The 13,033-nt window shown below is 41.5% G+C and overlaps 1 protein-coding gene across 3 annotated transcripts in view; it reads right to left on the bottom strand.

The window, feature by feature from the left end:
• Positions 1-8,250, bottom strand: part of LOC123971869 (glial cell line-derived neurotrophic factor-like) — a 21,606-nt gene extending 13,356 nt beyond the window's left edge. Inside the window, exons 1-4 of one of the 3 annotated variants that reach the window (XM_046050896.1) lie at positions 8,089-8,250; positions 7,797-7,953; positions 7,544-7,641; positions 4,448-4,758 (exon numbers count right to left, since the gene is read on the bottom strand). In XM_046050896.1, the coding sequence (XP_045906852.1) occupies positions 4,448-4,562 (115 nt within the window). In that variant the 5' untranslated portion in view covers positions 4,563-4,758; positions 7,544-7,641; positions 7,797-7,953; positions 8,089-8,250. Of the gene's footprint in view, positions 1-4,447; positions 4,759-5,793; positions 6,571-7,388; positions 7,521-7,543; positions 7,642-7,796; positions 7,954-8,088 lie in introns of those variants that run through there. The other 2 variants (XM_046050895.1, XM_046050897.1) reach the window with 2 other exon arrangements.
• Positions 8,251-13,033: the final 4,783 nt, after the last annotated feature.

Below are 13,033 nucleotides of genomic sequence, written 5' to 3'. Positions count from 1 at the left end.
GTGATGTGTGTACAAGCAGTTCAGCTGGGCAGTTAACCAGGAGCATAGCATATACAAGATGTGACACACACACACACACACACACACACACACACACACACACACACACAGAGGTCATTATTAGTGTGTCTTGTGGGTGAACCAGCGCTCTCCAAAGTGTTTCCGTGTCGCCCGCTTGTGCCCCAGACAGACTGGGTTTAATGACCTGGCCTGATAGTTCAAAGCAGGCCCTCAAACGCTATGATTAATGAATCTGACCTGCTAATTTCAGATGAATACAGCTTATTGTATCAAAAAGCGCTCTCACAGACACAAATGCAGCACTGGGCTAGTTAACATTCTTCTGTATTTTGAGAAAAAGTTGTTTTAAGGAGGGAGATTTTCCGATAAGGACAGGAGTTTGCTTTATGTTTCATCAGCGGCTCCAAAAGTATTAACTGCTGCTTTGTTCTAAATAATTTAAGCTGTTTGAACTTGAAGAAGTCAAAGTGCTCAACAACAACAAAACAATTCAAGATCAGAGACAGAAATTATTCCCCCAGCGTACTTACACGAGATTGTCCACGGCTACAAAAGCATGGACCCAGAAAACAGAAGGAACATGGGAAGCATTTGTCTGAAGGAATACATCTAACAAATTGAAATTCCTTTTTGTCAGATCATGCCTCCTTCAATTTGCCCTCAAGGAATCACTGTGGTTCGCTGCATACTCTAAGCACTTCCAGATTGAAGTTGCCCTGTGGCACTTCAGGTTGCATAATCAATCTCTCTCGCTGCACTCTCTCCATTAGTCCTGGGACAAAACAACCTGAGTAACATTACACACCGTGGCTGAGACAGAGCTGAAGACAAGACTCCCTGCACAGCCCACACATCCATCTTTTCATGACAGTTTTCCACTAATCGGGAAAGACTGTGCTCTACTTTAATATTTCACTGTGTTGCTATGGAAGGAGCAAAATGCTGGAATGGGTTGCTTGTACAACTGAAGCCTGTCACTGTGTTTGATTATGCTTTTTATGTGCCATATAATTTTGTGCCTATTAATAAGCAATCTGTACATTTCACCTTTTGTAAGGTGACCAGATTTCTAAAATGAAAACCGGGGACATTTTTGGTTTGGTGGTCAGTATGTCATTAAAAATATAATGTTATTACATATGAAAAAAAAAAAGGGGGGACAATTTCGGTATTATTATAATCTGTCAAATATAACGCTTCTGAATTAAACAAAGTCATTTTGAGGCAGAATCTATACTCAGTAAGTAGAAGCTGCAATCACTTTCTGGCAAGTGAAACACTGCATGTTATGGGTTGTATTGGCCATTTAAAGGAATTTTAACAGGTAAAAAGGACTGGATTGGTTGGCACACAGCAAGTTAAATAATGTAGAGTCATAGGAAATCTGATTTCAGGTCTCTTAGCACCTTATACAGTCTATGATTAACACACAGTTAAAAATGGGGACGTCTGGTCACCCTAACCTTTTGCATTTCCAACTTTCTATTTGTGTCAAGACTTCCATTCAGCCCTCAGTTTATTGTTCTTTAGTGGGTACTTTTTTACAGAACAGTTAAAGTTATATTACAAGATGTAGGGCTTTATCTGATTGTTAATATGTCTCATAACAATCTATAACGGGTTAATAGAATGACTGGAATACTCACAACACAGAGCAATATCAGGACAATAAATCATGAATTATAGTTTTGGTTAAAATAATCCATGTTCAGAATAAACTCTAAATGCTCCTAAAATTTAATAATATATGTAATAGTCCAGATTCAAGTTGAGCCAACAGTTTACCCACACTGTGGACATCTACATTCTTAGCTTAGCCTACATTTCTAAAGAGTCATATAGAACAAAGAGGAGAATCAATTACAACAAGTAAGGTGCTTTTGGTCTTTGCTAGTAGATAATATTACTTAGACATAGCATTATAAGACTAGGCATTTTCAATAAAGCAGCAGTTATTTTTAAAACATAGATAAAGTTGCAAATGTTCTGATGGTTAGCTAGCTCTGAGTCATAAGGGTATTGAGTGCTGTTTAGGTAGGCTAACCTAAAAACAAAACTGTAAGTTACAATAATTTAAACTATAGCAGCTAAAGTTAATCCAGACACGCGGTATTGTAGGTGCTGAAAATGTGTTTTGGGTGAATATTGAATATTTCTCTTTAGTTGGTTAGTAGCGGCATAATATTTGATATAAACATTGGATAAGTTGGGAGTGAACAATAAGGAGGACATATGCTTGAGTAATTTTTTGGGTTTTTCTGAATAAAGATAAACATGCTTTTTTATTTGGTTATAAAGTGTCTATAAACAGAAAAGCTTTTTATGGGTGAAATTGCTGTGTTCTTAGCTAGGCCTATACTAAAGCTTGGGCATTGAGGCAAACTTTGTGCTATTTTAATTTTATTACTTAACACCAAGTCTTGCCGAGCAACACAAAACTGACAAATGACTGAAGCTTGCAACATGATGCCTTCTCAAATTAAGAGTAACAAAAGCAGCATTATAGTTAAGGACAGCAGAAAAAACACTGCACTATTTGGTTCTGAATTTTGTTCTTTATTGTTTTTGGAATATTTACGAGCTCCAAAAGTAACTGAATTTTTTGTCCTTTCAATTCATTCCCCTAGGTTGTAGGATGCGGTACATGTGTTTTTCTTGGCAAATGTGATGAGAAAGATGCTATCTTGCAGAGTTACATTTTCTAAAATCAGGGGATTTATCCTCAATATGTCTCAGAGTCTTTAATGTAATGCATAAAAGTAATATACTGTATGAAGTATCAGGCTCTGCAGCTGAAAGCTTAGTGAGTAATGAAGACCACTGGGTGAAGGAGACAAACAGTGACAGAGCCCGTTTACAGCCACAGTGGCTCTGAATATATTTATGAGGATGCCTTTATAGAAATGAGTGGTAATAATGATAACTTATTTTGTGAGTGTTTTACTGACTCTCTACGAGTATGACTTGCAACATAGCAGCATGAGAACAAGAAAGAGTTAAACCCATAACACCAACAAATGGCAAGCTAGCTCTCGTAAAGCCACATGCCAGTTAAAACAAACCAGACCACACATCAGGAGGCTGCTGGTAAATAGAACGTGCCAGCCCACTGTACCTGACCTGCGGTAGGGCTGATGACCCCGTGACCTTTGGCTGGAGGAAGTGAAAGCTGTGGCAGCGTGACGGGGGAGTGTGACATGCCTAAAGCAGAGGTGATAGTCTCATGTTCAGCCTTAGAACAAGTTGCAGATTTTAAACAGCACCAGTAAAGAAAAACAAGGTTGTTTCACAACATGTTTTCACACATTTTACAGGTATTTAGTGGGGGAATGCCTGCTGGGGATGTGTGACATGTTTCAGGTGATGTAAAATGTCTGTTGCGCACACACACACACACACAGATTCATCAAGTACAACAACTTTGAGATGCAAAGAAGAAATGAGAAAAAATATGAAACACCAAATCAAGATCCGAACATCAGAGGTCTGCCGTCCTCTGACTGAGCCTTGTCTGCCTGCATGAGTGACATTGTATGTACATGACTGAGTGAGTCAGTGGACCACTGAGTAAGAGAGCAAGTATGAAAGTTCTGTGACGCATCGTGTAGTTTCTTTTACATCTTTGAGTGGACGAATCCACAAACTGAAAAAGTGAGTGTGCTAAAGACAAAAAATCCAGAGTTCATCATCTGTGGAAACCAAGCAGAAGCAATCAACACAGTTTCATCTGAAACTGCAAAGAAATGTGCTCGACTTTCAGCACGTCAAAACACCCGAAGCTTAAAAGACTTGATCCGCTCCTGATCCCCTCAGAGGTACTGGAGCAGAGGGAAATGTATGTAGCTGTGTGTGTGTGTATGAGACCAGCACTTTCATATTTAGATTTGAAGCCCACCACAGGAGAGGTTCACACTGGAAGTATTCCTGACTGCAACGGCTTTCACCTCATTCATACGAACACACACGCGCGCGCGCGCACACTCACGCAATCAAAGTCACTTTGATTTATATTGTTCCATAATTCAGAGTCGCCTTCTACCACCTTGTAAAGACTTCAGACCATAAATTGTTAAACCTCACTTTATAAAACACAGATCACATCCCCAACATCCTCCTCCCAGACTGCATGTCACTCCCAATAAACACTAAATTAAGTCCAACAGTGAATCCGGGTCACAGTGACCAGATGAGCCTAAACAGCTGGCAGGTGCGTGCAGGGAAGTTTGGAGCCCAGCGAAAAGCCACCGATGTTAAAAGAAATCAAACATCAGTCATTTCAGTGTTGTCACAGCAAACATGAAGACATAAAGACTGCTTTCACAGCAACGTTACGCATAAAGACATCCAACAATATCACTTCAAATGAATATGGCGTTGTCTAAAATCCCTATATAGACAACTTTACAGAATTAGAATAGCGCCTTACCAGCTGCCATGTGCGCATTCTGCTCCAAGTGCGCACCGGAGATGACAGAGGAGCCGCTTCTTCCACGCTGGCTGCAGTTCATGTTTTTGGCAATCCATACGCTGCGGTGTGTCATCTTTTACGCCTTACTGTCACGGCTTGCAAGTGTTCAGAGCAGGCTGTCTCCACTGGGGCTGAAGCAAACATGAAGTATCCATCTAAAGCGGCTCTGCTTCAACGCGAGAGGCGCCTCCTCCTCGTTTTTTACGCGGCCAAAATCCCCTTTTCTCTGGCCGGTCTCCTGTCACGGCTTCTTGCAGAGTCTCGACACCCTGGACAAGAACAGAGAGAGTGGATTAGTGAATAAAAACAGACTGTTAAAGTGCGAGCTAAAGTCATATTATCCAAAAATGTCTCAGGTTTCATAATGGGTCTTAAAGTTTGAGTGAAATATCACCACTGGATGAGATCTCATGGAGGAGTTTCCCACTTTTGAATCACATATTTCCTGAATTAACTGTTTGTAAAATCAGATGCCTCTGTGTGAAATAAAGCCTGGCTCATTTTCTTCACCTGTCACCTCTTTATTGTTTCAAGAAAGATCCTGAAACACTGGTAGAAATCAGTGAAGTTATCTTAAGCGCAGGCCTTTCAGTTTCTACAGAAATGTGCATTTTAAGAAAGATTAGGAGACCGAATGACTTGTTATGCTGGACATTTTGCAGACGGGAAACTGTAGGCTGTCCAGGTCAGGGAAAATAAACTTTACAACTGACTGGTGCATGCAGGGTAAGGCCTATATAAAATCTAATTAGGTAGATGTTTGTTTGCATTGACATAAACACTCCAACACGGCGAACAAGAGAGGACAGACAACCAACTCGAAATGTAAAAGATATTTGTCATCAATTAGCTACCCGTGCTGTCTCCTCGCTGACTCACGTCCAATCATCGTTTAATGAAAGAAGCCAGTTTTTCAGGCATGGCTCCCCTCTCCTTACCTCCTTAACCTGTTCAGTCTTGCCTCCAAACAGCTTGTATGGTTAATGAATAAACACCGCGGGAAATGTCTCACTGTTCTACGTCTATTTAAAGCAAAGTCAAGGTCGGTACAGTATCAAAACGTCCAAGGAGGGGCTCTCCAATTTAGGAGGAAAGCAGAGGGAAGTCTTGTTGTCTTCTTGTTTTACGTGTCAGTGGGTTGTACTCGAATTTGAATGTGAAGTTCAAAATGAAAAACCGCTGCTCTGTGGGTCAAAATATCTTTCTTAAATTTAAAAACTCCATGCGTCACGTCTTTACGCAGCTACAGTCCGCGTCTCCAAGCAAGCGCTTCTCTTAACAAACAAACATAAAAACTCTCTTACTTTGGACACAGGTATCCAGTTATCGGGGAGTGAGACGCTCTGGTGTCTTCTCAGGAGTCTACTACACAGCTACTAAGCAATGTCTTCAATGCCTCGCAGGACTGGAGGCTATGCGTAAAAACAGCGCGCCGCTCCGCCTGTCAGAGACTTTGTGAAACCGGAGCGCGCTGGCCGCTATGCAAAGTGCTGTGATTTTTCTTCCACATAGCTCAGATGTCTTTTTGTTCCTGCGCTGAGAGGAGGGAGGGAGGGAGATAGGGGAGTGATTGTCATACAGGACTGTCATGGAGCATTTCTGGTAAAGTGTTCCAGTGGAGGAATCAGGCGAGTGGCATCTGTCCTTCAGTATTTACTCTTAAATGTAGAGTTATTCACTATAGTCCGCTTGTAGGTGCATACACAAGACAGCACAAACATGAATGGACACATATACATGTACTGGTTATAAGAAGACAAGACAGCAAGACTGAACCAGACACAAAGGGACACAAAACGACTACAAAAGATGCAGCCATGTATCTTTGTAGTCAATTTGCATTCCTATGTAGTGTTTTGAAGTGGTTTTGCATCTTTTGATAGTTGTTTGATTGACTTTCCAATAAAACAGTCACTTCAAACATTGGCCCCCTGACCCCCTGGCCTCGTGCCCAGTAGGCCTTTAAGAAATCCTTCTTGGTGCACATGCATGATTTATTGTGAGTACCTGCAGGCTTCATATGTTTGCCCAGTCAGTCCTGCCCTGGCCTCTTTACCAAACTGTGTCACCTGCTGTCAAGCCTGAAGGATGTGCAGGGAGAGTACTGTAAGTGAAAGAGTTGGGACTCCTGGGACAGACCCCTGCTCACTGCACCTCAAACCACGCACTTTCCCCCAGCAGAGCTCCAGCCACCTCACTCCACCTACCCACCCTCCGATTCAGCAGAGGCACTCCCTGCATGGCAAACACTGAGGCCCGCCAAGCACAAAGGCTGGGTAAACAGTTCCTTAGCTTGCCTCTCTGGGCCCACTCTCCACACAGAGACAAATGCAGGGAGGATCCCTGATCTCTGCCACGGTGCTATTAATAGTACCGACCAACAAGGCAACAATGCACACAGCTGAGGTGCATGACATGCAGGAATGTACCGTCAGATAATAAGGACGAGTTCAATAACAACAGGAGGGAAGAGAGACCTGCTTGGGTCACAAAAATCTGATATATAGACTTTTTGAGATCCAAGATGAATGAAAGATGGCTAAATAAGTTATACAACGTTCTTTCCCTAATATTACCCCTCTCCAAAAGCTTGTTTTACTCCTTAAGCACACAATACCACACACATTAAAGGGATTTGGCGGGCGAAATAATGCCAGGCCTCTCTTAAAAAGATCAGATAACCTCCTCAGTAAAATGAATTCCAGTGTAAAGTCATCAGGCAGGTGGCAGAGTTTCAGCATAGGGCACCGCACTGCAACCAGAGCCACACATTTAAGAAGTGTGTCTACATCATCCATCACTGAGAGCAATGGTGATGGACTTGTTTGGCATTGTGAGAGGGATTTGCAGCATGACAGTGTTTGTACACCCAGTTAAACCCCATGCAAGCCCAACACACATATATCTTGCGCACGCGCAGGTTTAGTCTCTGGCAAGCAGCAGGAACACGATCAATATTGAGGAGTTTTTCTTTTCCTTGTAAAAATAAAAAAAATGAATTTTTGAGAATTTCCTTTAACAAAAAGATATGACATTTTTGGATTTTTAGTATACGTCCTGGTGCTCTTAGGGATGTCCACAGCTGTTTCCATAGACACAGAGTGCTCAGATCAGGATGGGACGGGGGGTGGTTTGGATTTTGGGTGGTGATGCTGAAGGGAGAAGGGAGAGAAGGGAGAGAAAGAAAGAAAGAAAGAAAGAAAGGAAAACATGGAGTGGTTGTTCCAGATGTGAAGGACAGTTAAAGGATATTTTAAATTCCCCCCAAGGTTTCTTTTTTTCCCTTCTGGAGGCACAGGTCACTGACCTCACTGCTTGTCCTTCCTCTCCATCTCTTCATGTGCTCTCTCCATCCAAAGGTGCCTTTCCTTTCTTGGGCCTGTTCCAGCTTTAAAAGTTTGTTTTCCCTTTTCAAGTGGGAACACCCCTCATCCAGCACACAGTCCAAAGGTCTCTGGCCAAATCTGAAAAAATGTTCAAATCTGACAAAGTCATAGCCTACTGTAGCTGGAAGAGCAAAACAGTGAAATCCATAACAATGTGTTTCCACATTAGATCAAACAAGTGAATGAAGCGCAGATAAATCTGCAGTAATTTACATTTCATCTGAGCGTTACAAAGCTGCATTCCTGCAGGCGTCCTCCAGATTTGTTGTATCACTGTTCATATAAACAAATCATAGAGCAAAGTATCAGCACATGGTGTGATTAGAGGCGTTATTATGTGGAAGGGCGAGCAAAGTAGGCCTACACAACATGGGGCATTTATGTCTAAATAACCGCGGGCACCCCCTGCTGTGGAGGTCGCTGTATTTTGTCGTCATGTTTCTACCATAGCCCACAAGGAACAAACAGCACTACCCAGAAACAGTTTTGCACCTCTTTTGGTATTGCTCACACACCAGAACATTTTGGCAAAACCCCAGCAGATTTATCATTGACCATATCTATAAAGACTTTGTCTTATTGTGGAAGAATGTTGTATTTTGCTTTTATATAAGTCAAAGTAAAGAAAAGTTGTACTTCATTATAAATTATTATTATAAATTATTAATTCTGTTGGCAAAATTCCACATTCATAAATGTAAATTCAGCGCTAAAAAAAACTAATTTTGTACTTTTTCTCCATGAAGTTGTGCTTTATATTAATTTGATTTCTGGCTCCAGCAACAAAAAGGCAGTTAGCCTAGTTAATAGATTATAAGCTTCCCCTGGCAAAGCTTTATACAATTTTATCTGTGTTTTATATATGTATTTGAATACTGTTTTGTATATCTTTATAAGTCACATCTGAATTGTAACCCCCTTTTTGCAATAAACATGACTTAATAAAAAAAAAAAAAGAACAAACAGCGCTACAGAGCGTGTTTCGTCATCACGGCGTTCTTCTTCTGCTTGTGTAATTCCGGTAGTGTAGAAACCCGTCACTACATTGAATACCTACAAAGAAGAAGAAGAGGGACTAATATTAATAGTAATATACAGTCTCTGATTAGTCTTCTGGTTTATTAGAAGTAAGAAGAGAAGTGACATTTGGACAAATGAAGGAGCACACACCTGTTATTTAGCACTAGAGCCGACAGCCAGACGGAGTCGGGACAGACAGCTGACGGCAGAAATCACGGATTTTGTGGATTTTCCCAGATGTTTTCAAAGCGGTGCTGAAGTTGTCTGTTTTCTGCTTGACAGGTAAACTTTGTTTGTCAGACTTTAGCGATGCAAATGAAAACGGTTGGTTGCGAGCTTTAGCTAGAAGCTGGCCATAATCACAGAGAGCCGTGACATGTTTCCCCTGTCAGTGGTGTGAAATATGGATTAATTTCATGGCGCCTACTTATTCTCCAGCCTGTGGTTTGGCTTTGCCGGTTACTTAGCGAAACAATCGCTGATCAGTACCGTAACGTTAGCTTAGAGCATGGAAGCATCAGCCAGCTAAACTTTTATTGACCGGTAGAAAAAACATTTATTGTTAGTTGGGTTGGTTTATTCTCCAGCGCTGTGCTTTGGCTTGTGGTGTTATGTTAGTTGGATTAATCTAATGTATTTATCTCTCTCTTTCTCTCCAGCGCTCTGTTTTGGCTTTGTATGTTATGTTCGTGAGAATCAGCTGATCGCTAATTGGCAGTAAAAGGGCAGCTTCCAGCATCGAAGCTCAGATCAGCCAGCTAAACTTTTACTGTGCTGGTAGAAAAAATATTGGATTGTAATATAATGTAGTTATTCTCCAGCCTCTGTTATGGCTTTGTTACGTGGACAGAAATGTGCCGTTACCTTCCTGAGACAAACAGCTGATGAATATCATTGGTAATGAAATGGTAACAGCAGGGAAGCTCAGATCAGCAGCTAAACTTCACATTTTACTGCCCTGGTGGAAAACATGTATGTTGTTTTGTTTTGTGCTAATGGTGATGTATAACAAGACCTGTGCCTATCAAGTGACCAAAAATGAATACTTTCAGAATTTGCATTAAAAAAACTTAATGGATATTGCGTCCCACTGTGCACACAAAGATGTAATTTGTACTTTCACAAGCTAAATGCCCATTAAAACGTTGCAGCGTTTTACCACAAGCTGAAATTATGGCTGTCAGTACTACTTTGTGTTTCTGTTGTATTTCAAAATATTTAAAAAGACATTTTAGTAATATTTGCATGCTTATCTAATTAAGCAAAGTGAGAGGAGCCTTGATCCTCACCAGCCAATGCCTTTGTAAACTTAATATATTATGTGGTTTATAATGGACTGTGATGCAGAAACAGTGAAGCTTACATTGTCCTGGTATCTGTCAGGTCATACTTGATGCACTAGATGTGATGGTGTTTGAGAATTTCGTCATTTACTTTGGTATGTTAGTCCAGATGAGCCAACCCTCCCAAGTTGTAAAATAATGTATTACAGGAGAATGAGACATCATGTTGCACTTCATTTCTTCATGTGGCTGTTGTTTATTAATGAAAAAGTAATAATAATATTCAAAAAAACATATAGTTTTACATAATTTATATAATTTCTTAATATATCTAAAAGAAACCTAATTACTTGACTGGCAATCTCTTTCATTTCATAATTGAATCTTTGTTCTATCTGAAGAAACCTAACTATGACTGGCAATCTCTTTCATGCAATTCGCACTGAACCTTTGAGGGCGTACAGCTGAAATAAGTTGAATAATCAAATTGTGATAATCAGTTAACCATATAGTAGCTTAAGTAACTTTTTAAGCAACAAACCTACGAGTCTTCAGCTATATTAGCCATGTGAGGGTAACCTGAGTTATAATGGTGATTTGAGCTAAATTCTAACATCAGCATGATAACATGCCCACAAAGGCATTGCTAAACCATGTTGATGTTTAGCAGGTACAATATTCCCCATATTACTTTCACGTGTTAGCAGGCTAAAATTTGCTAGACAAAACACCAAGTACAGCTGAGGCAGATGATAATGTCATTAGTTCTTTAGTCACAGTACTGTACCAATTAAAACTTTGACCCGATGGTGGCACTAGATGAAAAGTGGAGGCGCCACCACAGTGATTACAATTCATCCAGAGGGGTCCATAAATGTTTCAATCAAATGTCATGGAAATCCGAGTTGTCAATACACTCCAACTACAGATGTGACGCTACAGTAAAAACCAGTGTATCACCACAGTCGTCAGGATTCATAATTTAGGGAACATTAATGTCTGTACAAGATTTCATCACAATCCATCTCTTTTGTTGAGATATGTGGTGCTGACTGAACTACTATGAAACTATATTCATTGATATTTACTAGAAACGATCATGGTGCACTACAAGTTTAGCGGCTGACAGGACAAGAAGAAACACACTGTTCCCTGCAGTGATACAGGTACGTGACAGCCCTGTAGGTGTGTCTCATCCAGACACAAAGGTAAACTGACAGAATGTGGGACATTTTGTGAAGAAGGGAATGTTGTTTTCCTTCATCTCAGCTGAACCGACAATAAGTAAACAGAGGGGGAAAATGGGTGTTTTCTCTCCCCGTTCCAATTCTTTTTACGAGGAGTTTGAATTTCAGGCCCGGGGGTCGCGGCCCCTCCGTTCCAATCCCACTGAGAGGAGGTGGGGCGGGAAACCTGTCGCAGAGAATAAAAGGCCCGCCGGCTGAAGAGGTGCAGGCGTGCTCATACCCCTGTCTGCCGACGAACAGGAACGACCGCCTCCAGCCGGCCAGCCAGCCAGCTGCCTCGGGGAGATCCCAGGTGGCAAATATCCTCCTCCTGCGGGGAGGGAGCATTCGATTCCACCCTGTGGAGGTCGGGAAATCTGTTGAGTCAGAGTAGCCAGAGCGAGGTGGTTTTGGTGACCAGTGAGGCGTGACTTGTGGGGGCCGAAAGTTTCTGGCACCCCATTAACAGCAGAATGGGACGGACCAGCAGCGCTTTAAGGGCCCTGAGCGTCTTGTCCTCTTTCACCCCACACCAATACTGACTTACAGCAGCCACAGCTGGACGGCCTTCTCTCGCTCGTTCTCAGCAACTCTTCTCTGGTTTATGTTGATGTTGCGGTGTGTGAAAGTCAGTGAAAGTTTCACGGCTGCAGCTGAACTGTGATTATTGTGCGTGTGTGCGCGCGCGCAGCAGGTCTCCAATGGGTCCCTCATGGCTACAGCAATGAAACAAGATCTGCCTCAGAGTAGAGCAGGTGAAGAGAAAGAAATACATGACACAGGAACAGACTGCAAAACAGAAAGAATATGGGGGAGGAGAGAAGGAGGGGATGAGGAGAGTCTGGGAGAAAAGTGAGTCAGAGAGGGACACAGAGTGGGACAGACATAAACACACAAGAGAAGAGAAGAGTACATTAGGGAGGAAGTCCGGTGGATGGAGGATTGAAAAATGATTTCCTCTGGCTCTGCAGGTAGGAGATACAGAGCACAGAGCAGGAGAGGAAATCCCCTTCTCCACGCTCCTCAGTTCAATCACTCCTTCATCTTTAATGTGAGCGTCCTGCAGTTTGTAACCTCTGAAACACAGTAAGTGACACACAGACAGCATACTACCTGATGTACAGTGCATAACATGAGGCCTACTCAGCCATAAGTATACGGGCTGTGGCAAAAAAGGCCACACTGTGCTTTGAAAAGCCATCTGCAAAGACGCTCAGGCCACCCACTCTCACATTTTGACAAAAGCAAGAATAAAAAGTAGTGTATGTCTGTTGAGATTAAACAGAAAGACTACATGAAAAATATTTACTACATATTCTGAAAATACAGTGTACAGAAATATGTATATACCAAAAAACAAAACAAAAAAAACTGTTGAGCTGTTTGGGGGAAAATATATCCAGTTGCTCCACAAAAGCAGTTAAAAGATGCAAACAACATGCACAGGCAAAAATATCCATTAGAAACATATTTATTGAGTTGCAGAAAGCCATTTAGAAGAATATATAAAAAAGAAACAGTAACCGTTTTGATCACTTTAGATTCCCCTTGATGATGGTGCAATGAAAAAAAAAAAGGTCTATAAATATGATGATGAAAGCGAATACATTCAGCTTTAAGAGAACAAGA

This window comes from Micropterus dolomieu, linkage group LG06 (assembly GCF_021292245.1).
Source record: "Micropterus dolomieu isolate WLL.071019.BEF.003 ecotype Adirondacks linkage group LG06, ASM2129224v1, whole genome shotgun sequence".
Classification (NCBI taxonomy): domain Eukaryota; kingdom Metazoa; phylum Chordata; class Actinopteri; order Centrarchiformes; family Centrarchidae; genus Micropterus; species Micropterus dolomieu.
The sequence above is the reverse complement of the archived record's forward strand: the minus strand, read 5'-3'. Positions and strand labels throughout refer to the sequence as shown.